Source organism: Bison bison, unplaced genomic scaffold (assembly GCF_000754665.1).
Source record: "Bison bison bison isolate TAMUID 2011002044 unplaced genomic scaffold, Bison_UMD1.0 scf7180017864064, whole genome shotgun sequence".
NCBI lineage: Eukaryota > Metazoa > Chordata > Mammalia > Artiodactyla > Bovidae > Bison > Bison bison.
Genome location: NW_011494636.1, coordinates 359,268 through 383,828, shown reverse-complemented (window position 1 = coordinate 383,828; position 24,561 = coordinate 359,268). Strand labels below are relative to the sequence as shown.

Sequence of the window (24,561 nt, the reverse complement as noted above, 5' to 3'; positions counted from 1 at the left end):
AGTTTGAGTGGGGTCCGGGAGTTGGTGATGGAGAGGGAAGCCTGGCATGCTGCAGTCCACGGGGTTGCAAACAGTCAGACAAAACTGAGCAACTGAACTGAACTGATGTACAGAGTTTGGAAGTCATTAAGTCTAACTGCTTATATCAATTCTGATCTCCAATCCTAGTGGTTTAAAGCAGCAGTCCCCAACTTTTCTGGCACCAGGAACTGGTTTTATGAAAGACAGTTTTTCCATGACCAGAGGCAGAGTGTGGTTTCAGGACAATCCAAGGGCACTCATTTCTTGTGTTAATGTTAATCTGTATTTGCAGCCACTCCCCACTGGAGCTAGAGCTAGCATCACTGCCTGGGTTCCACCAGATCATCAGGCATTAGATTCTCAAAAGGAGAACACAATCTATTATAGATCCCTCACATGCACAGTTCACAGGAGGGTTCCAGCTCCTATAAGAATCTAATGCTGCCACTGATCTGACAGTAGGCGGAGCTCAGTTGGTAACACAAGCGATAGGAAGCACCTCTAAATACGGATAAAGGTGCGCTGGCCTGCCACTCACCTCCTGCTGTGTGGCCAGGTTCCTAGAAGGCCATGGACTGGTAGTGGTCTGTGGTCTGGGAGTTGAGGACCCCTGGTTTAAAGTACAGATTCTGGAGTCAAAAAGAACTGGTCCAGCCAGTTGCCAATTACAGAACCTTGGTAAAACTACTCATCTTCATATTAATCACTCTATCAAAAGGTTCACCTAGCTTATAGTTTTTTTTCGTGATGACTAAACACATGGGAGACATTTGTAAAGGCAAAACTGCCCCGCTTGAAAACTCCTCAAGCCTCTTACTGGCTAAGTTAAAATACACCAAATCTTTAATACAGTACACAGGGCTTGCCAAGATCTGGTGGCTTCTAATGCCTAAGTCGTACTCTCTCCAAATGCTTGTGTTCACATCCTACATACAAACTACAAGGAACTATTAAAAACAGACAATGAATGCCATTCTATCTTCAATACCACACACTCAACCACATTCTAACTTTCCAGAAACCACTTATTCATCTTTTAAGATAATTCAGCTCAAGCCATCTCCTCTAGAAGTCTTTCCAGATTCCTCATTCCCACATTTTCTCACAGGCAAAAGTGACCAACCTCTTTTTTGTGTACCCCACACCAACTCCCATCATTGTCTTGTGTTATACTTACTTATTTATATAAACATCTCCTTCTACTAGAGCTAGACCCTAAGGACAGAGATCCCATCTGTATACACAGTGATACCTCAGCACTCAACATGTGTGCTAAGTCGGCTTCAGTCATATCCGACTATGTGCGACCACAAGGATTGTAGCCTTCCAGGCTCCTGTCTACGGGATTCTTCAGGCAAGAATACTAGAGTAGGTTGCCATTCTCTTCTCCAGGGGATCTTTCTGACTCAGGGATTGAACCCAGGTCGCCTGATTCTTTACTGTCTGAACCACCAGGGAAGCAGCGGCATGCAGCACAGGGCCTACCTAGCCATATGTTTAAAAAGGTTTGATGGAAAGAAAATTCACGCTATTTGGCCAATCTCATTTCATAAATGATGGAGGTAGAAAAGTTTTCTCATATATAAAATTAAAAAAGTACAGAAGTTACAAAGTTCAGGCCAAATTTTAAGAAGCTGACAAACAAGATGGCTTGAAACAACAGAACCAAACCAAACCAAACCAATTCTGTCTCTCAGATAACTATAAAACTAGAAAAATTTGGAAAATAAGAGTATCAAAATGAAGCAATAATACTTTTCTTAAAAAGAAATACTTCCTTTCCTGCAATAAACAAACAAGAAAAAGCCTGCCACTGAATAAAGTCAAAACATAAAAAACAATTTCAGGCCAGGCACAACAAAAAAGCATCAAAGACTCACACTGACTAATCTGTAACTAAAAACTAGCATATGAAATGGTACAAGTGACTACTTGATATATGTCATACATGGTTTGGGTACGAAACAGCTATTGACCAACATTATTATTTTTCTCTAAAATCTAAGACAGCAAAAAAGACAGAAATACATGGAAAACAAGCTAAGAAAAAACTAAAAAGAGAAAAGACTGCCACTGTATGTCACCATCACTTAAAAAATTTAAAAGATATTATAGTTGACAGATTCTTTAAACATCCAGTTGCATTTTTACAATCACAGTAATAGTGATTTATCCTTTGCTCCAAAGAATAGATGAAAATTAGTAACCTATGAGCTTCAAAATATATTCCATCATTAATACATCATACAAAATTATTAAATAATGAATCAAATATAATTTTATTATATTTACTATTATGTATGGAAAAAATGTCTAATTAATATGATGATGATTCTCCAAAAGAGAAAAATTCATTCATTTGGGGCAATTAAAAAATTTTATGAATATAAAAATCAGAATTTTGAAAACTCTTTTCAAAAGGCAATCATTTGCATACAGAGGAATCCAATATATTATAATAAAAACCAGTCACTAAATCTTTCTAAATCTTAATTTTATCATTTGCAAAGTGGAGGTAGTTATATCTTTCAAAAATTGCTGAGGAACAATTGAGACAACATAAATGAATAATGATAACAAGAGACAGTGCTATTCAACAGCACGGTGCTTTTAACAGTAGTGCTGTCTGTCACTCAAAGCAAAGCAAACATAACCTTTATCCTTAATTATACTTTATACCTTGCATTCATGGCTCTTTAAGATTTGTTTTACATAACATGTCTTAGGGAACATAGTATAATCATCCTTCAAGACAAACAAGCACAGCAAATTAATTTGTTAAAGTCTTCCAAGATTAAGTGGTAGAAACAGAATTCTTAATTTCAAAATCACCTACTCATTAATATCCAAGCACATTTTCTTCTCAAGGACCACATTCTTTACACTACCTTTTTCGGAGTGAGATGAAACCTACCCTCACCCACCCCCCCCCCAAAAAAAACAACCAAACATTTTTTTTAGTCATAATTAACAACAACAACAAAAATTAACTGTAATCAAACAGATCATATGACCTCACGGGATCATTTGTTCCCTTTTTGCAGTACGTTTTAAGCTACATTGTCATCAAAGTATTGTTGCCAGTAAATCTAATTACAGGTAAAAAACTGCTGAAAACTATCTAGCAGAGATTCTAAAAGCTAGCAACTAACCAGTTATTTCCTGTAGGTTAAAAATGAAGGGTTTTTAAACCATAAATGCTAATTAGGCTAACAAAATCTTAAAAGATATTTTATTTAATCATTAAAAAGCAATAAAATAGTACTACTTTTATTTCTAACAATTTCAATTATCAAACCAACTGATCTAACCAATGCAGAACCATTTAATCTATGTAACATCTTAAGATGAAAACATAACTTCATCAACTCAAGAGCTCTCATTTTTCAAAACAAATATAGTTCATATTTATATACTTGCAAGTATTCACTTTTCAAAAGTATAAGCCATACATGAGCTTAGTTCACTTTTCAGAAATAATATAAAAAGAATAATGTTTCAAATAATCCATTTATTTTACTAATATACTATGAAAGATTAAACCACTTAAAAACTAAACACAATTTGTAAAAATACTTGTTCTTACTTTCATACACAAGATGTGTCTCTCTGTACTAAGAAGTTCCATTAATTTATAGAACTGATTCTGATTGCCAGATAACCATTATGCTGATCAAATCATGGGCTTTTTTCAGAGAATACACTGTCTAGTGCAGTGCTATAAGAAGTATGCTCCAATCAGATAAAGAGCATAAGTATTTTTAGAGGTAGAGTCTGAAGAATAGGTAAAAACTGGGTTTTTTCTCACTTGATCATTGAGTTTCCTCATCAGCTTTATATTTTAGTTTTAAAACAAAGCATAAATTTACAAAATAGCCATGAGTAGAAGAGATGTCCACATGAGACACATTGATGAACTTTAAATAAAAATGTTGATTTTTGACTTCTTATACTGGTAAAAATTGCTTTCAGTTCTTTAAAAAATATTGATTTTGTTTTAAATTTGTTATAAAGGCATTTTTTCAATTATAATATCTGAATCAAATCAAAGATATTTTAAAATTTTGTTGCCACTGATTTCATTTATTTACTGTGGTAAAACATATATAACATATCATTTGTCATTTTAAACTTTTTAAAAGTATGATTCAGTGGCATTAATTAAATTTACAATGTTGTACAAACATCACTGTTACATGATACTGGATTCTAAAACCTTTCATCACCCAAACAGAACTCTGTTACTGTAAAGCAGTAACTCCCAAGTCTCCTTCCCCCAGCCACTGGTAATCACTAATCTACTCTGCATCTCTATGATGATGGTTCTAGATATTTGCTTGTATTAGATATTTCTAGATATTGCTTGTTCTAGATATTTCTTGTCTAGAATATATACATATAGATTTTTTTTTTTTCTTTTTTTTTGGCTACACTGGGTCTTTGGTGCTGTACTCGGGCCTTCTCTCGTTGTGGAAAGCAGGGCTACTCTCTAGCTCTGGTGCGTGGGATTCTCTTTGCGGTGGGTCCTCCTGTGGAACACAGGCTCTAGGGAACATGGGCTTCAGTGGTTCTGGAGTATGTGCTCAACAGGTGTGGGTGGGGACTCCAGGGCACAGGCTCAGTCATTGCAGCACATGGGCTCGGCTGCCCCATGGCTTGTGGAGTCACCCTGGACTAGGGATCAAATTCCTGTCCCATGCATTACAAGGTGGGCTCTTAACCACTGACCACCAGAGAAGTCCCTTGATTTGCTTTTTTAAATGACAAATGATGTTGAGCATCTTTCACATGCTTATCAGCCATATTTATATCTTCTTTGGAGAAATGTATCAAGTCTTTTGTCCATTTTTTTAAAGGGGGATATTTGTGATCTGTTATTGAGTTGTAGGAGTTCTTCACATACTTTGGATATTAAACTCTTATAAGATACATGTTTTTATAAATATTTTCTCCCATTCTATGAGTTGTCCTTTCAATCTTGATAGTATCCTAAGATGCACAAGGTTTTCATTTTGATAAAGTCAAATTTATCTACTTTCTGCTTTCTCTGTTTGTGCGACTGGTATCATGAATCACGAATCTACTGCCAAATCCAAGGTCATAAAGATTTATCCCTATGATTTATTCTAAGGGTTTTATGACTTTAGCTGTTATATTCAGGTCATTGATCCATTTTGAGTTAATTTTTATATATGTTGTGAAGCAGGGGACCAAACTCACTTTATTTTTATGTGGAAGTACAGTTGTCCAAATTTTATCTGTTGGAAAGACCATTCTTTACTGAACAGACTTGGCTCCCTTCTCAAAAACCTAATGCAGCAGTGTCCTCGGGCTGCCACAACAAAGTACCATAAATTGGGCGGTAAAATCAGTTAAAAACAATACGTTTCTTCTCTCAAAGTTCTGGACTCCGGAAGTCCAAATTCAAGGAGTTGGTAGGACTGTGTTTCCTCTAAAACTTTTAGGGAAGAATCTTCCTTTGTCTCTTCCAGTTTCTCATAACCCATGTTTCCTGAGCTTCTGGCAGCATAACTCCAATCTCTGCTTCTATTTTTACATGGCTGTCTTCTCTGTGGGTCTGTCTTTTCCTCATCTGATGACACAAGTTATACTGGCTTAGAACCCACCCTAATAACTCCATCTTAACTTGACTATATCCTCAAAGACCCTATTTCCAAATAAGGTCACATTCGTAAGTATAGGGTATTAAGACTTTCATACATCTTTTGGGGGAACACAATTCAAAACATAACAGCCATAGGTATATGGGCTTATTTCTGAACTCTCCATTCTGTTACATTTGTCTATATGTCTACCCTTATTCCAGTATTGCTAGCTTTATAATAAATTTAGAATTTGAGAAGTGTGAGCCATTCAACTTTATTCTTCTTTTTGAAGGTTGCTTTGCCATTTTTAAATTTTGCCAACTTTGCCAAACTATTCAGAAACAAAAAATCTTTGAAAGTGAAAGTGAAGTCGCTCAGTTGTGTCCAACTCTTTGTGACCCCATGGACTGTCCTCCGTCCATGGGATTTTTCAGTCAAGATTACTGGAGTGGGTTGCCATTCCCTTCTCCAGATTCCCGACCCAAGGATTGAACCCAGGTCTCCTGCATTATAAGCAAGACACTCTACTGTCTGAGCCACCAGGGAAGTCTAAATAATCTTTAACCAATCTTTATTATGGGGTCCATTTTCCTGATTCTTTAGAGGCCTGATAATTTTTTACTGGTTACCAGACACTGGGAATTTTACCTTTTTGGATGATGGATATTTCTATATTCCTATAAATATTCTTGAACTTTGCTCTGAGATACAGCTAAATTACTTTTTAAAAAATGTGACCCTTTTGTTTTTAATATTTTTAGATAAGAGTAGAACTCAGACTAGCATTAATTATTTCCCCAATACAGAGGGGTAGAGACCAATGCCCTGTGAATTATGAAGATCTCCAATCTGGCTGTTAGAAATAGGAATCATTCTAACCCTGTTAGTGCCAATTACTGTTAACTCTATAATCTTTTTGAGTTTTGTTCCCCCTGCCCTTGGGGAGTTTCTTCACACATGTGTGCTGATCCGTACTCAATCACATATGTGTGTGCGTTTAGTTGCTCAGTCCTGTCTGATTCTTTGTGACCCTTTGGACTGCAGTCTACCAGGCTCCTCTGTCCATGGAATTTCTGAGGCAAGAATACTGGAGTGGGTTGCCATTTCTTCCTCCAGGGGATCTTTCTGACCCAGGGAATGAACCTCCGTCTCCTGTGTCTCCTGTACTGCAGGCGGATTCTTTACCCACTGAGCCATCAGGGAAGTTCCACTCAATCACATACTCAAGGGTAATTCTCTGCAGAGTTCTTTCTCTGTGTAGCTCTTTCCTCTCTGATACTGGATCGCGTCTTGGTCTCCTTGGACTCTCAGTTTCCTCCCTCCAACCTAATTGTCAGATAACCTACATTTGTTACACATAAACCAAGACACAGACACCTCACCAGTCATGTCTTTTAATCCTATCTCCCTGTAAGTGTAAAAAGAGATTTATCCTGTAAGTTCCTAAACAGCCATTCCCATATTTCTTAAGATATTGCTATGCTGGTTCAAGACAAATGCCATGCAGAAACAACCTCTTCCACTCTCTAAAGAATGAGTTCTACCCAGTTTGAACCTAAAATATGTTTCAGTTACAAGTGGCCTATATCCAAACAGAATCATTACTGCCTTCTTCTTAGTTGCTAGTCTCACCACTCCATCACATTGAGGAGCCCAGAAAATCTTTGTACTATTCTATTTCTCACTGAATTTGTTTAATTAAGGTATCATTAAACATGTAACTCATATAGCTCTACAGTGGCTTTACTTTTACTGTCTCAAAACTGTAAGTTCTTAAAGTAAAAATGTATATAAATATATGCAAATCTGACTTTTCTGGGGATAATGAAGGTTTTCTCAGTCTCAGCACTACTGATATTTTTGAGCAAATAATTCTTTGTTGTATGTGTTCTCGGGGTAACAGAGGAGGTATGAAGAAGTATTTTACATACCGTAGGGTTTTTAGCAAACCTGCTTGACCTTTGCCTGCTGAATGTCAGTAGCAATCACTTCCAGTCCTTCACCATGCATGACAATCAAAATGTCTCTAAATATTGCAGATATCTTTCGGAAAAGTTAGAGAAGGCAGGATCATACCAATTGAGAACCACTGGGCTAACACAATAAACATCTCTATTCTAAGCACTTGTTCAGTTTTTAATCAATAAAAGCGGGGACAGCAATTGGATAAAACTTTATTTTAGACTGTCAGGACCTATTAAATTAACAAAGTTCTCAAAAACTTGGGGATCATTTTTGCTAATTACTTTGCTCAAAAATATCTTAAAAGTGTGTTTTAAAAGTAATTGCTTTAAAATGAAGCTTGCCAGTGGCACAGTGGTAAAGAATCTACCTGCCAATGCAGGAGACCTAAGAGACATGGGTTTGATTCCTGCATCGGGAAGATCCCTTGGGAAAAGATATGGCAACCCACTCCAGTATTCTTGCCTGGAAAATTTCCATGGACAGAGAAGTCTGGTGGGCTACAGTCTATGGGGTTGCAAAGAGTTGGGACACGACTGAGCATGCACACACCTTTAAAAATAATTCCGTTTTAAATACCAACAATCTGCATGCTCAAACTATTAGAAGATATAATGAATAAATATGAATATCTCTGAAAGAAACAGATTAATTCCAGTATCAATCAACTACCCATGAATAAAATTCAGTTTTACTTCATGCTATGCTAATTTTATGAATTAGTACACTTACATGGAGATAAAATTATTACTTGTGTGTTAAAAGTGCATAATGTGAAACTTCTTAAAAATAAACTTCTCTACTCAAAGTTCTCATTTTTTAATATATAATCTCCAAGACTTAGAACTTATTTTTAAATGGTACAAAAGGGAAAAAATTAAACTAGTAGCTAGAATTTAAAGACGGAGAGTTGGAAAGCTCAAAGTTCACAGTAAAGTAGTGTTGCTGTTCAAAGAAAAATACTTCATAACAATTTCAGGTTTTGAGTAGACATAGAAGGTGGATGCAATTACCTGCAACATGAGCTCACAGTCATCTCTTCCAACAAAAATCATTTCTCGTGGCAGCCTGTGGCGAGTGCCTCCACTGCTCACCAAAAACCAGGATGTTAAGCTCATTTTCTGTTTAGCTTCTAAGTCTTTGGGAAAGCTACGTCATCCTGAAGAGAGAGATTTAGAAAAGCATACATTCAGATATTTTCAATTTCGGTATCTATTCACCAAACCCTGTAAGTAGGCCTTGGAATAGAACTGCATTCAACATTTACACCTGACTAAATAAATAGACAGTCCACAGATCCCAGGAAAAAAACATATCTAACATATTCTCAGAAGTAAGTCTACAAACTCCAATAAGAGGTCAATTAAAAAAAAAATTAGTCAATTAGGCAGTCAAGTAATAACATTTATCATACGTCTGAAAGGCTTTCAGCATAGCTTATAAAGGTCTACAATTCTTAGGTAAATGATCACGTTTGTATTATGTTAACCTCAGTAAATGCTAGCAATATTACAATATTATACAAATAAGTATCTAAATTACAAATTATTTGAGAAAGACAGACTCAATTTAAATGAATATATTTGATAACTGATTAAGAGCTAACAAGGGACAACAAAGAAACTGCTTCACTATCAGTGTAGACCATTCAATGCTCTTTCAAAAGTATGCTATTTATGTACTGTACTTTTACCACTCTAATGGCAAAAAGTGAAGAGGAACCAAAAAGCCTCTTGATGAGGGTGAAAGAGGAGAGTGAAAAAGCTGGCTTGAAGCTTAACATTAAAAAACTAAGATTATGGCATCTGGTCCAATCATTTCATAGCAAACAGAAGGGGAAAAAGTAGAAACAGTGACAGATTTTATTTTCTTGGGCTCCAAAATCACTGTGGACAGTGACTACATCCATGAAATTCAAAGACGCTTGCTCCTTGGAAGGAAAGCTATGACAAACCTGTGCTGTGCTTAGTCACTCAGTCATATCCAACTCTTTGCAACCCCATGGACTGAAGGCCGCCAGGCTCCTCTGTCCATGGGATTCTCCAGACAAGAATACTGGAGGGGGTTGCCCTCCTCCAGAGGATCTCCCCAAAAAGGGATAAAACCTATGTCTCTTGTACTGCAGGCAGATTTTTTACCATCTGAGCCACCAGGGAAGCCCTAGATAACATATTAAAAAGCAGAGACATCACTTTGCCAACAAAGGTCCGTATAGTCAAAACTATGGTTTATTCTAGTAGTCACGTACAGATATGACTACTGTACCGTATCTGTATGGTATACACCATACAGATGGTGGACCACAGAGAGAAGGTTGAGCATCAAAGAATTGATGGTTTTGAATTGTGGTGCTGGAAAAGACTCTTTAGAGTCCCTTGGACTGCAAGGAGATCAAACCAGTCAATCCTAAAGGAAATCAATTCTGAATATTCATTGGAAGGACTGATGCTGAAGCTGAACTCCAATACTTTGGCCACGTGATGCAAAGAGCTGACTCTTTGGAAAAGAACCTGATGCTGGGAAAGACTAAAGGCAACAGGAGAAGGGGATTGCAGAGGACGAGATGATTAGACAGCATCACCTATTCAATGGACATGAGTTTGAGCAAACTCTAAGAGACAGTGGAGGACAGAGGAGCCTGGTGTGCTGCAGTTCATGGCGACTGAAAAACAACTTTCTAAATACATTTTTCCTAGAGCCGCAGTTCCTAAACTTTTTGTCCTTGAGATTCTTCTACACTCAGGAAAAAAAAAAGACCCTAAAGAACATTTTGTTTACATGGATTAGATATATTAATATTTATCATATTAGAAATAAAAACCAAGAAACTGGTATGAATTAATTCATTTTAAAATTATTGATAAATCAATTTTACAGAATAGCTAACATTTTAATGAAGACTAATTATACTTCCCCCAAAATCAGTGAGACTAATACCATTATACATTTTTTAAAATCAAATCTTTAAGGTCTGATTTAATAGAAGATTTTCATATCTGCTCTGAATTCAATCTGTTTAACTTAACATACTTAAAAACTTAGCTTCATACTTATTTCCAGATAACTAATGGGAAATGGTAAATTTATTGTAATAATCTTTCCAAATAAATGAAGATGGTTTTCTTTGATACTACACCAAAACTTCCCAGGTGGTAATTTCTTGAATGTTATTTACAATACGGAATCTGAAACTGCATACATTTTAACATGAGAATCTATTTTCTGCTTTGAAGGGATTTTGTAACTTCATACATTGATCACTTGAAAAACACTGGCTCCCTAAGTTACACAGATCTTCCAAGTGATGATACATTTTACTATACTATTTAAAAATATCACATTCATTTAATATCATCATTCATCTCATAAGAAAAGTCTTTTAAGTTCTGGGCAGTTGTGAAGCAGCAGAATCAAGTTCCTAAAATTCGAATTTTCTCTTGCAAGCCTAATTTTCCTGTCAAAAAACACTGTTAATTCTTTTCCTTGAAGTGACAGGTTTATATTGTCTACCAAATACTCAAGTTTGCAAAACCATAATTTGTCTGCCAGTCATTATTTCAAGTAAAAATAGTGTTCCATGAAACAACTGGCTAGTTCAGCTCACAACTCAAACAATAACACAAATGCTTTTCTTGAGACAACCGTGGTACTTTGGTACACAGAAAAAAGTGCTTTATGTGCAGTTCCATTTAGTCACACAGAACATTAAAAAGATGGTGATTCGAAGGTCAAGATTTATTAGACTTAATACTTTTTAACACTTTATCAAGGACATTCTTTAGTGAAACCGGCTTTTTTTTCTTACTTTCCAGTGCACGGCAGTGAAGAATATGACTGCTATTAGCACAGTAGGATGCCAATGCCTTCACTAAGGAAGCAGCAGCCTTAGCCAGCATTGTTTTTCATATCAGTTCAAAGGTCCATACAATAAAAAAAGCAAATAATGCTTTGATAATATTAAGAAAACAGTTTTGACTTCACGACCCGTGATATGGTTTCAGGGACTCCCAGAGGCCTGTTGACTGAGCTTCAAGAACTATTGTCTTAGAGGATGTGACTATGTCATTAGGAGCATAAACTTAAGAGTCAGACACTCCTGTTCTACAGTTATTTCTGCATGACCTTGGCCAAGTTACTTACTCCGGGTCCCTTAGTTTCCTCTTGTGTAAAATGGAAACAAGGATAGTGTCTACATGACAGCTTTTTTCTTATGGATCAAAGACTACTACTTACAGTATATTTTTCCTGTGAAATGATCCATTCTCTTCCAATTTAATAAGCAGCAAACCTTGTGGCTCAGCTGGTAAAGAATCTGCCTACAATGAGGGAGACCTGGGTTCGATCCCTGGGTTGGGAAGATTCCCTGGAGAAGGGAAAGGCTACCCACTCCGGTATTCTGACCTGGAGAATTCCATGGACTGTAGAGTCCATGGGGTCGCAAAGAGCTGGACACAACTGAATGACTTTTACTTTCACTTTATACCACAAAACAATGAAATATTCTGCAATAAGAAACACATCTATACATTAAAAGAAAATCCTTTAAAATGTGGACTTTTATGTTAAAGTAAAAACCTTGTATGTTATGAATTTGTCTACACATACATGAAACCATGCGCTTCATCAAAATAAGCAAATAATTTTCTGTAAAGTGAAAACTATTAAGTTCTATTCTCTTTTGAGTTTATTACATTAATATGGTCAATTTATGTGGATTCTTAAATCTTCCATTCACCTAACTCCTTGATGCAGATGCTGCTGTTAGTCTTCTACTCATCAGTCTGCAATGTGCAAGCTCAGCTGTCAAGTTGTGTCCAACTCTTTGTGACTCATGAACTGTAGCCCTCAGGACCCTCTGTCCACGGAATTTTCCAGGCAAGAATACAGGAGTTGGTTGCCATTTCCTTCTCCAAGGGATCTTGCTGACCCAGGGATCACACCTGCATCTCCTACATTGGCAGGCAGGTTCTTTACCACTGAGCCAGCAAAGGAAGCATTCATCTGTGTACTTTTCGTCAAAATGGTTTTCAGCATTTCATACGTCAAGTGTCGCTACTGCTACTGCTAAGTCACTTCAGTCGTGTCCGACTCTGTGCGACCCCACAGATGGCAGCCCACCAGGCTCTGCCGTCCCTGGGATTCTCCAGGCAAGAATAGTGGAGTGGGTTGCCATTTCCTTCTCCAATGCATGAAAGTGAAAAGAGAAAGTGAAGTCTCTCAGTCGTGTCCGACTCTTAGCAACCCCATGGACTGCAGCCTACCAGGCTCCTCCATCCATGGGATTTTCCAGGCAAGGGTACTGGAGTGGGGTGCCATTGCCTTCTCCGTAAGTCGTGTCCAACTCTTGCGAACCCAAAGACTGTAGCCCACCAGGCTCCTTGGTCCATGGGATTTCCCAGGCAAGAATACTGGATTGGGTTGCCATTCCCTTCTCCAGGGGATGTTCCCAACCCAGGGATCGAACCTGGGTCTCCTGAATTGCAGGCGGATTCTCTACTGCCTGAGCCACCGGGGAAGCCCAAATAAGTACATAACTATATAAAATAAAATTTTATATAAATCTGGAAAACTCAGCAGTGGCCAAAGGACTTTTCATTTCATTCCACTGAAATGAAAAGGTCAGTTTTCATTTCAATCCCAAAGAAGGGTAATGCCAAAGAATGTCCAAACTACCTCAAAATCACGTTCATTTCACATGCTAGCAAGGTAACACTCAAAATCCTTCAAGCCAGGCTTCAACAGAATGTGAAAAAAAAACTTCCAGATGTACAAGAGGGATTTAGAAAAGGCAGAGGAACTAGAGACCAAATTGCCAGCATCCACTGGGTCATAGAAAAATCAAGGGAATTCCAGAAAAACATCTTCTTCTGCGTCATTGACTATGCGAAAGACTTTGGCTGTGTGGATCACAACAAACTATGGAAAATTCTTAAAGAGATGGGAATACCAGGCCATCTAACCTGCCTCCTGAGAAATATATATGCAGGTCAAGAAACAACAGTTAGAAATGGACATGGAACAATGGACTGGTTCAAAATTGGGAACGAGTATGTTTATTGTTACCCTGCTTATTTAACTTATATGCAGAGTACATCATGCATAATGCCAGGCTGAATAGAGCACAAGCTGGAAATAAGATTGCCAGGAGAATTATCAATAACCTCAGATATGCAGATGACACCACCTTTATGGCAGAAAGCGAAGAGGAACTAAAGAGACTCTTGGTAAAGGTGAAAGGAGAGAGTGAAAAGGCTGGCTTAAAACTCGACATTCAAAAAAAGAAGATTATGGCATCTGGTCCCATCAATTCATGGCAAACAGGTGGGGAACCAATGGAAACAGTGACAGACTTCTTTCTTGGACTCCAAAATCACTACGCACAGTGACTGTAGCCATGAAATTAAAAGATGCTTACTCCTTGGAAGAAAAGCTACGACAAACCTAGATAGTGTATTAAAAAGCAGAGACATTACTTTGCTGACAAAAGTCCGTATAATCAAATCTATGTTTTTCCAGTAGTCGTGTATGGATGTGATCAGATCAGTTCAGTTCAGTTGCTCAGCTGTGTCCGACTCTTTGTGACCTCATGGACTGCAGCACGCCAGGCTTTCCTGTCCATCACCAACTCCCAGAGCTTACTCAAACTCATGTCCATCAAGTCGGTGATGCCATAAACCATCTCATCCTCTGTCATCCCCTTCTCCTGCCTTCAACCCTTCCCAGGAGCAGGGTCTTTTCCAACGAGTCAGTTGTTCACATCAGCTGGCCAAAGTATTGGAGCTTCAGCTTTAGCATCAGTCCTTTCAATGAATATTCAGGATTGATTTCCTTTAGGATCGACTGGTTGGATCTCCTTGCAGTCCAAGGGACTCTCAAGAGTCTTCTCCAACACCACAGTTCAAAAGCATCAATTCTTCAGTGCTCACTTTCTTTATGATTCAACTCTCACATCCATGCATGACCACTGGAACACCACAGCTTTGACTAGACAGACCTCTGTCAGCAAAGTAACGTCTCTGCTTTTAAATACACTGTCTAGGTTGGTCATAGTTTTTCTTCCAAGGAGCAAGCATCTTTTCATTTCATAGCTGCAGTCACCATCTGCAGTGATTTTGGAACCCAATAAAATAAAGTCTCTCCTGTTTCCATTGTTTCTCCGTCTATTTGCCATGAAGTGATGGGGCCAGGTGCCATGATCTTCATTTTTTGAATGTTGACTTTTAAGCCAGCTTTGTCACTCTCCTCTTTCACTTTCATCAAGAGGCTCTTTAGTTCCTCTTCACTTTCTACCAGAAGCGTGGTGTCATCTGCTTATCTGAGGTTATTGATATTTCTCCCAGCAATCTTGATTCCATCCTGTGCCTCTCGTAAACCCTGGCATTTCTCATTATATACTTTGCATATAAGTTAAATAAGCAGAGTGACAATATACAGCCTTGACGTACTCCTTTACCAATTTTGAACTAGTCCATTGTTCCATGTCTGGTTTTAACTGTTGATGCTTGACCTGCATACATATTTCTCAGGAGGCAGGTATGGTGGTCTGGTATCAGCCAGACCCATCATCAGCCCCACTCATTATCAAAATACATCAACTAAACAATAATCATACATTGCATATCGTTTATGTCAATGCTCTAAAATTACTCACTTAAACATTTTAGGGAAAAATTATGATAATATAAAATGCCTTGTAACTTATTCATAAAATGAAAAATACTACAACCTTTAATTCATACATATTTCAATTCTGAAGAGTCCATTTAATGGATCACTGATTGAACTTCCTGAAACACCTTCTCAAAGCACAGTCTTTAGGTCATACTGGAAATCTAAAGACTCAATAGTATGGAGGACCACTGACCTTCACAAAGATTACAGTCCCAGACCTTCTTACATACTCAAGTGCAACCATAAACTATAACGTTTGCTCTATGACTTTGCAATTCCTCAAATTAAAGGTGGTGATAATGATAGAATAGGATAGATACACAGGTACTTATTGAAGTCCCAGCAAAGGACTGTAGACAGAGAGGGAAACCTAGGAAACTTTGGGAGACCACTGTAAGTTAATGATCGCTCAAGAAAGCTATTGGAACATCATGGGAGGAAGCAGCCTTACTTAACTATAAAGCCATAAATAAAAGCACAAGATACGCCCCAGGCCATGAGGTGAAAGAAAAATGTCACCACCCTTCTACTGATTAGAATAAATGCTATGATAATCCTAGTTGACCTCACAGGAGGTGCTGGTGATATAAGCCTGATATCTTCTTGAAGAAGGTGGTCTTTGCCCTCTCTTTAACTTTTCTTTGATTATAAAATTTTAGTCTTCTTGATCCTCGGGGCAGAGATTCCTCATGTGCTCACTTACTTGTATCTCTCACAAGTGCTTTATGTTAATAAAACTACTTCTTGCCTATCACTTGTGTGCTGAGACACAAGGAACCTGAGCCTCAGTAAGTCCAGATGCAAGGTGACTGATTCTGATTAAATGACCATGGGTTCAAATTTTTATTAGGGTTTTGCCTGGGAATTTGAGTCCCAGCATGTGGGTTCAAGGCCCAGTCTGAGGTGCACTGTTTCAGTGGGGCTATAATTTCCCTCTATATAACTCTGGGCTATGCTTCATGACTTGTTTTGGCCAATGGGGTGATGTTAATAGTTGTGATGCAAATGGAGACTAAAATATGCTTGGGCAACTGGGTTTGATCTCTTGTACCTCTGCCTTCACCATAAAAAGAACATGCCCTGGCTAGCCCACTGGTTCAAGAAGAAAGACATATGGAAGAGATATAGATCTAACACAGAACTTGAAGCATGCCCTCAAGTATGTCATTCAACCACTAAGAACAGATATATGAACAACAATAAAATTACTGTTGTTTTGAGTCATTGAGAGATTTGCAGGTTGACTATAATGCACAAAAGATGAGTATAATTTACTGAAATAGAAGGTCTTTCAACAGTAGAATGAGAATCCAATACACTTATTTCTAAAAATATACATATGAAATTTTTGTTCAAATTGTCCCCTTTTCCCCACTTTCTTCATCTCAGAATGGTAACATTTATTTGTGTAATTAAACCTAAGGCTGTGATGTATTACAGAACTACAAACTGTAGGTAAAGGGAGCTTATTTTAACAAAAAATACAAAAATGAGAGAATCCAGAAATAGAAAAAGATGCAAGCTCACTTTTTCGGGTGAACAGGGTCAACATCTACAGTTTACTTTTCCACCATTTGCAACAGTTCAGTTTACCCACAGGAGAATCATCCAAGCTCCTCTCATAGTGGGCAAAAACACACTGATGATGTTGCAGAAGTCAAGTTGAGAGAAATGAGTGGGAAGAATCTCACCATTCTGTGAAGAGTGTGTACGTTATCTGCCTGGTTAAGCATAGCACTTTACCCTACCCTTGAGTAAGCTTGATGGTCACATGTTTGGAGTCTCTCTGAAATAGTATCTTCAGATAATAAACCTCTCAACTTCTGTGGGAATGGGGGTTTAGGCAACGAGCCCTGATAGTTTTTTATATGAACTTTCAACTAATTTCCTTGTTTTCAGTCCATCCTGCCTACTAAGATACAGGGTATGTCACATTCCCCAGCCTTTCCAAGATTCTAAGAGAATTCAATTGTTTATTTAGTTCTTCCTACCACAGTTCCCCCTCTTCCAAAACTTTCTCAACGTCTCTTCCTCTCCTTCTCTTTGTATTAGTGAGACTGGGAAGAAGTGAGAAAATTTCAGGGGTCCTATTCAAAATACTTCTTGAAAACTGTTTCTTTTAGCATACAATTTTGAAATAACACTGAACTACAGATTGACTCGAGAAATTTAGCTACTCTTAAAAGAAGTGAATTTCCAATGATAATATCTCTTCTCCATATTTGTAGTTTGGTTATTTCATTCTAATTCCATTGAGTTCAGATTTCAAGTTAGGTACTATTAATATTACAAGTACTAGCTGTGATTCAATAGAAGCTAAAAAGTAAGGGGGGAAAAGTCTCCATGATTATGTTAATCTAACTCTGGATATGCCTCCAGACAATTCCTAGACAAGTGAGGATAATAGTTCATCAAACAACATATGATATGCTAATATATTTCCATATTCTTAAATGAAATGGCTAAAAAAATATTCTTGGTAACTTTATGAATTTGGAAAGAAGCTACTATAAGGAAAACTTCAAAGTGAAAGTGAAGTCGCTTAGTCGTGTGACTCTTTGCGACCCCATGGACTGTAGCCTACCAGGCTCCTCCCTCCATGGGATTCTCCAGGCAACGAAAACTTCAAACACGTATATATTTCAAAGTGCTTCCTAATAAAACCTTTGTATTAAATTCTCCTGTGAAAATGAAGAAAATAGTAGACTGGATAAAATAAAAGTGTCCATCTTCATGCCATCTATGAGAGAATCTGCCAATGTAAGGAAAACACAATAAAAGAAATTCCATGCAAACAGTAATCAAAACAAAGTTGAGATGGCTATGTCAATGTCAGATAAAGTAGACTTTAGTTCAAAAAAAGCTTATGAAAGGCAAAGAACATTATATATTGATAAAAGGTTCAATACATCAAAAGAATATAAAAACTGCAAACATACACAACAGAACACCGAAATATATGAAGCAAAAACAGATAAAATTAAAAGAAAAAACAGACAGTAGAACAATAATAGTTGAAGACTTCAGTACTCCACTTTCAACTATGAAAAACAACTAGACAGATCAATAAAGGATTTTACAACACTAGAAACCAATCTGATGTAACACTTCACTCAGACTCACATTTTTCTCAAGTGCATGAAGTACATTTTCATGACATAATGTTAGGAGTAAAACAAGTCTTAATGAATTTAAAAAGATGGAAAACGTACAAAACAACTTTTCTAATCACAGTCGAATCATTCATCAGTAACAGAAGGAAAACTGGAAAATTCTCAATATATAAAAATTAAACAACACACTTTGACAATGAGTAGTAAAGACGCAATCATAAAAGAATTTAAAAGAAAAAGCAAATGAAAGCAACACAGAATAAAAAACTAATAATATTTGTTCAAAACTAGTCCTAATAGCGGAGAAGGCAATGGCACCCCACTCCAGTACTTTTGCCTGGAAAATCCCATGGATGGAGGAGCCTGGTAGGCTGCAGTCCATGGGGTCGCTAAGAGTCGGACACGGCTGAGCGACTTCGCTTTCACTTTTCACTTTCATGCACTGGAGAAGGAAATGGCAAGCCGCTCCAGTGTTCTTGCCTGGAGAACCCAGGGATGGGGGAGCCTGGTGGCTGCCGTCTATGGGGTCGCACAGAGTCGGACATGACTGAAGTGACTTAGCATAGCATTAGCATAGTCCTAATAGGGAAAGTTACAATTACAATTATAGCTGTAATCACTGTAAAAAGGAAAAAAAAAAAAAAAAGATCTCAAATCAATAATCTAAGTGCACACTTTAAAGAAACCAAAACCAAAGCTAATAGAAGTAAGAAGACAATAAAGATTACTATTTAAAGCTGTGGCCTTTTCTTTTTTGCTTAAAGGAATCACTTAACGTTCTCGTAAAGCTGGTTTGGTGGTGCTGAGTTCTTTTAGCTTTTGCTCGTTTGTAAAATTTTGATCTGTCAAATCTCAATGAGAATCTTGTCTGGTAGATTTTTCTGAGTTGTAGATCTCCCCTCTTCATCCCTTTAAATACATTGTTTCACTTTCTTCTCACATGCAGAAGCTCAGTTCCTTGTATGTAACTGTTGTTGATCCCTTGCTGCTTTTAATACTCTCTTTATTTTTAAATTTTTGCTATTTTAACTACAATATATATTGATGTAGTCCACTTTGGGTGATCCTCTTTGGGACACTCTGTATGTCCTGGACCTAGATATCTGCTTCCTTTTCCAGGTTAGGCAAGTTTTCCGCTACAGTATCTTCAAATATGTTTTCTGTCCCTTTCTCTCTCCTCCTTCTAAGAAGCCTATAATGTGAATGTTTTTACACCTGACTTTGTGCCAGTGGTCTCTTAATCTAGCCTCATTTTAAATTTAAATTATTTTCTGTTAATCTTGTGTGACTGCCACTACTCTGTCTCCCAGTATGCTGACTATTCCTCTGTATCATATAACCTACTGCCGATTCCTTCTAATGGATCTTAAATTTTCAGTTATATATTCTTCAGTTGTGTTTCTTTTTTTACATTTTCTAATTTTTTACTAATCACTCCATTTACATAAATGAACAGTCATTCACTCAACAAATCAATAAGAAGACATTAACCTTAAATGATATATTAGACTGGATGAACTTAATAGCAACATATAAAACACTCCATCCAAAAGCAGCAGAATACACATTCTTTTCAAGTATATATGGAATATACTTCAGGATAGATCACATGCTAGGCCACAAAACAAGATTCAGTAAATCTGAGGAAACTGAAATCATATGAAGCAACTTTTCAACCAAAACAATACTGTATTAGGAATCAACTACAAGGGGAAAAAATATACAAATCTCAAATTGATGGAGGTTTAACAAAATGCTACTAAACAACCAATGGATCACTGAAAAAATTCAAGAAGAAACCCCAAAATACCTGTAGACAGTGAAAATGAAAACACAATGATCCAAAATGTTTGGGTTGCAGCAAAAGCATTTCAGAGATAGAAATTTATAGTGATACAAGTTTACCTCAGGAAACACAAAAGATCTCAAACAACCTAATGTTATGCCTAAAGGAACTACCAAAAAAAAAAAAACACAGCAAAACAAAACCCAAAGTTAGAAGAAGAAAAGAAATCATAAAGATCAGAGCAGAAATAAACAGAGACTAAAAAAAAAGAAAAGAAAGAAAAGATCAATGAAACTAAAAGCTAGTTCTTTGAAAAGATAAACAAAATTGATAAACCTATATAGCCAGACTCATCAAGAAAAAAGAGGGCACAAATCATAAAATCAGAAATGAAAAAGAAGTTACAATCAATACTGCAGAAACTCAAAGAATTGTAAGAGATTACTATGAACAATATTATGCCAATAAAATGGGCAACCCAGAAGAAATGGACAAATTCCCAGAAATACACAATCGTTTCAATACTGAACTGGGAAGAAACAGAAAACATTAACAGACCAATTACTAGATGAAACTGAATCATTAATTTAAACAAACAAACAAACTCCAAACAAACAAAAGTTCAGGCCCAGATGGCTTCACAGGTGAATTCTAACAAATATTTAGAGGAGAGTTAACTTAAACTATTCCAAAAAAGTGCAGAGGAAGGAGCTCTTCCAAACCCATTTTATGAAGCCATATCACCCCAATAGCAAAACTAGACAAAGACAATACAAAAAAAGAAAACTGCAGGCCAGTGTCACTGATGAAGCAGGATGCAAAACTTTTAAACAAGTCAGTAGCAAACCAAACTCAACAATATATCAAAAAGATTACACACCATGATTAAATGGGATTTACCCCAGGGATGCAAGGACTTTTCAATATCTGACAATCAATTATTTATGATAAAGACCCTCCAGGAGGTGGGCACAGAAGAAAAATACCTCATCATAATGAAGGCCATATATGATAAACCTACAGCTAATATCATACTTAATGGAGAAAAGCAGAATGCATTTCCTTTAAGATCGGGAATAATACAAGGATTCCCACTCTCACCACTTTTACCTAACACAGTATTGGAAGTCTTGGCCACAGCCATCAGAGAAGAAAAAGAAATACAAGGAATACAAACCAGAAAGGAAGGAGTAAAACTGTCACTGTTTGCAGACAAAATGATACTACACACAGAAAATCCTAAAGATGTCAGCAGAAAACTGCTAAAGTTCATTACTGAATTTGGTGAAACTGCAGTATACAAAATTAGTATACAGAAATCTGCAACATTTCTATATACTAATGATGAACGATCAGAAAGATAATTTAAGAAAACAATCTTATTTCTCATTCTATCAAAAAGAATTAAGTACTTCAGAATAAATTTAAGGAGGTGAAAGACTGATAATCAGAAAACTGTAAAATATGGAAGAAAGAAATTGAAAATGGTACAAATGGAAAGACATGCTGTGTTCATGCATTGTAAGAATTAATACTGTTATACTGTTAAAATGTCCATACCGCCAAAAGCAAATAATAACTAGAACAAATCTAAAAATTGTGTGGAAACACAAAAGACACTCAATAGGCCCAAAAAATACTGATAAAGAACAAAGCTGGCAGTCCTCATTTTCAAATCATACTATAAGGCTGCAGTAATCAAAACAGTATGGCACTGGCCTAAAAAGAGATTCTGTTCCATCAATGGAACAGAATAAAGAGCCCAGAAATAAACCCATGTGTATATGGTGAATTAACCTATGACAAAGTAGGCAAGAATGTACACTGGAGAAAAATACCCTCTTCAATAAATGATGTTGATAACCTGGATGGCCACATGCAAAGCACTCAAACTGGACTACTCTCTCACATCTTATACAAAAATAAACTGCAAATGGATTAAAGACTTAAACGTAAAGATTGAAGCCATAAAATCCCTAGAAAACATATGTAGTACACTGTGACATGGGCTTAGCAATGTCTTTTTGGATATCTCTCCTCAAGTAAGTGAAGCAAAACAAAAAAATAAACAAGTGTGACTACATCAAACTAAAACATTGTTGCACTATGAAGAAAGCTATTAACAAACAGAAAAGGCAGCCTACTGAATGGGACAAGATATTTGCAAATTATGTACATGATAAAGGTTTAATATCCAAATTGTATATGTGATAATAGGCAAAAACACTAAGATTTCATGCAATTCAACATCAACAGGAACATGAAAGATGCTGAACATTGCTAACCACCAAAAAAAAGGAAAGTGAAAACCGCAATAAGATACCTCACACCTGTCAGCCTCACACCATCAGGGCGCCTCACACCTCCCCTGTCAGCTATCATCAGGGGACTTCCCTGGTGGTCCACTGGTTAAGACTCCATGCTTCCAATGCAGTGGCCACAGGTTTGATCCCTGTGGTTGGGGAACTAAGATCCCAAGCCACACACGCACAAAAAGAACAGCTCTTATCAAAAAGACCACAAATAGCAAATGATGGCAAAGATGTTAAGAAAAGGGAACTCAACAAAGAAACTGAGAAAAGGGAACTGTTTTACTTGGTAAAACGGTATGAAGTTCCTCAAAAAACTCAAAATAGAACTAACAGAGGATCCAGCAATCCCATTCCTGGGTATATATCAGAAGGAAACAAAAACACTAATTCAAAAAGATATATTAAATATATACCTCAATGTTCAGAGCAGCATTACTTATAATGCTTGAGATATGGAAGTAATCTAAGAGTCCATCCATCAATAGATGGAACAAATAAAAGATGTGGGATATATACTTATATAGAATGAAATACTACTTGAGCCATAGAATAAAATTTTGCCATTTTCAACAACATGGATGGACCTGGAAGATATTATGCTAAGTGAAATAAGTCAGTGAAAGACATCTGCATACTGTATGATATCACATATATGTATAATCTAAATACAAAACAAACTAGTGAATATAACAGAAAGGAGACTCACAGATATAGTGGTTACCAGTGAGAGCGAAGAAAGAGGGAAGGGCAGGAAATGGGGAGGGGATTAAGAGGCATGAACTACTACGTATAATATAAATACGTCTCAAGGATATACTGTACACATCAGGAATATTATACAAAATAAAGTATAATCTATAAAAATTTTGAATCATTATGTTGTACACCTGAAACTAACTGTAAATCGACTACTCCAGGAAGATCCCCTGGAGGAGGGCATGGCGACCCACGCTAGCATTCTTGCCTGGAGAATGTCATGGACAGAGGAATCTGGCGGGCTACAGTCCATGGGGTCACATAGAGTCGGACACAACTGAAGCAACTTAGCACAAATCAACTATACCTCAATTTACAAAAAAAATTAACACTAATTCTTTACAAACTCTTCCAAAAATTGAAGAGGGAAGACATCCTAATCCATTCCATGAGGGCAGCATTATGATGCCAAAGGTAGACACAGTAACTACAAGAAAAGAAAACCACACTAATATATTATTTGATGTAACAATCTTCAACAAAATACTGGCAAACCGAACTCACTAGCATATCAAAAGGATTATATACCAAGGCTACATGGGATTTATTTCTGGAATTAAAAGATGGGTCAACATATAAAGATGAATCAAGGTAATAGAGCTTAATACTAAATGAAAGAAAAAATGATCAGAAATGCATTAGTTAACTAATTATGCAGATCGCTGCAAAAAAACTATTTGACAACAAGCAAAATCCTTTCATGATAAGTTCTTTGAGTTAAAAAGAAAGGAATCTGATACATCCAGGGCATTAATACATATTATCTGATAAACTGGAAGAATTTTATTTTATCTAAAGAGGAATTTATCCAGAAAAATAAACGACCCAATCAAAAAATGGGCCAAAGAACTATAAACAGACATATCTCCAAAGAAGACATACAGATGGCTAATGAACACATCAAAAGATGCTCAACATCACTCATTATCAGAGAAATGCAAATCAAAACCACAATGAGGTACCATTTCCTGCCAGTCAGAATGGCTGCTATCCAAAATTCTACAAGCAATAAATGCTGGAGAGGGTGTGGAGAAAAGGGAACCCTCTTACGCTGTTGGTGGGAATGCAAACTAGTTCAGCCACTATGGAGAACAGTGTGGAGATTCCTTAAAAAAACTGGAAATAGAACTGCCATATGACCCAGCAATCCCACTGCTGGGCATACACACCAAGGAAACCAGAATCGAAAGAGACATATGTACCCCAATGTTCATTGCAGCACTGTTTATAATAGCCAGGACGTGGAAGCAACCTAGATGTCCATCAGCAGACAAATGGATAAGAAAGCTGTGGTACATATACACAATGGAGTATTCGTTCAGTTCAGTCGCTCA

The 24,561-nt window shown here is 36.9% G+C and overlaps 1 protein-coding gene across 11 annotated transcripts in view; it reads right to left on the bottom strand.

Annotated features, from left to right (window-relative positions):
* CEP170 (centrosomal protein 170kDa) overlaps positions 1–24,561 on the bottom strand; it is a 131,101-nt gene that overhangs the window by 84,457 nt on the left and 22,083 nt on the right. For 7 of the 11 annotated variants that reach the window (XM_010836663.1, XM_010836664.1, XM_010836667.1 and 4 more), the window contains exons 2-3: positions 8,603–8,748; positions 560–631 (exon numbers count right to left, since the gene is read on the bottom strand). In XM_010836663.1, coding sequence (XP_010834965.1) covers positions 560–631; positions 8,603–8,707 — 177 coding nt within the window. In that variant the 5' untranslated portion in view covers positions 8,708–8,748. The remainder of the gene's footprint in view (positions 1–559; positions 632–8,602; positions 8,749–24,561) is intronic. The other 4 variants (XM_010836669.1, XM_010836660.1, XM_010836662.1 and 1 more) reach the window with 1 other exon arrangement.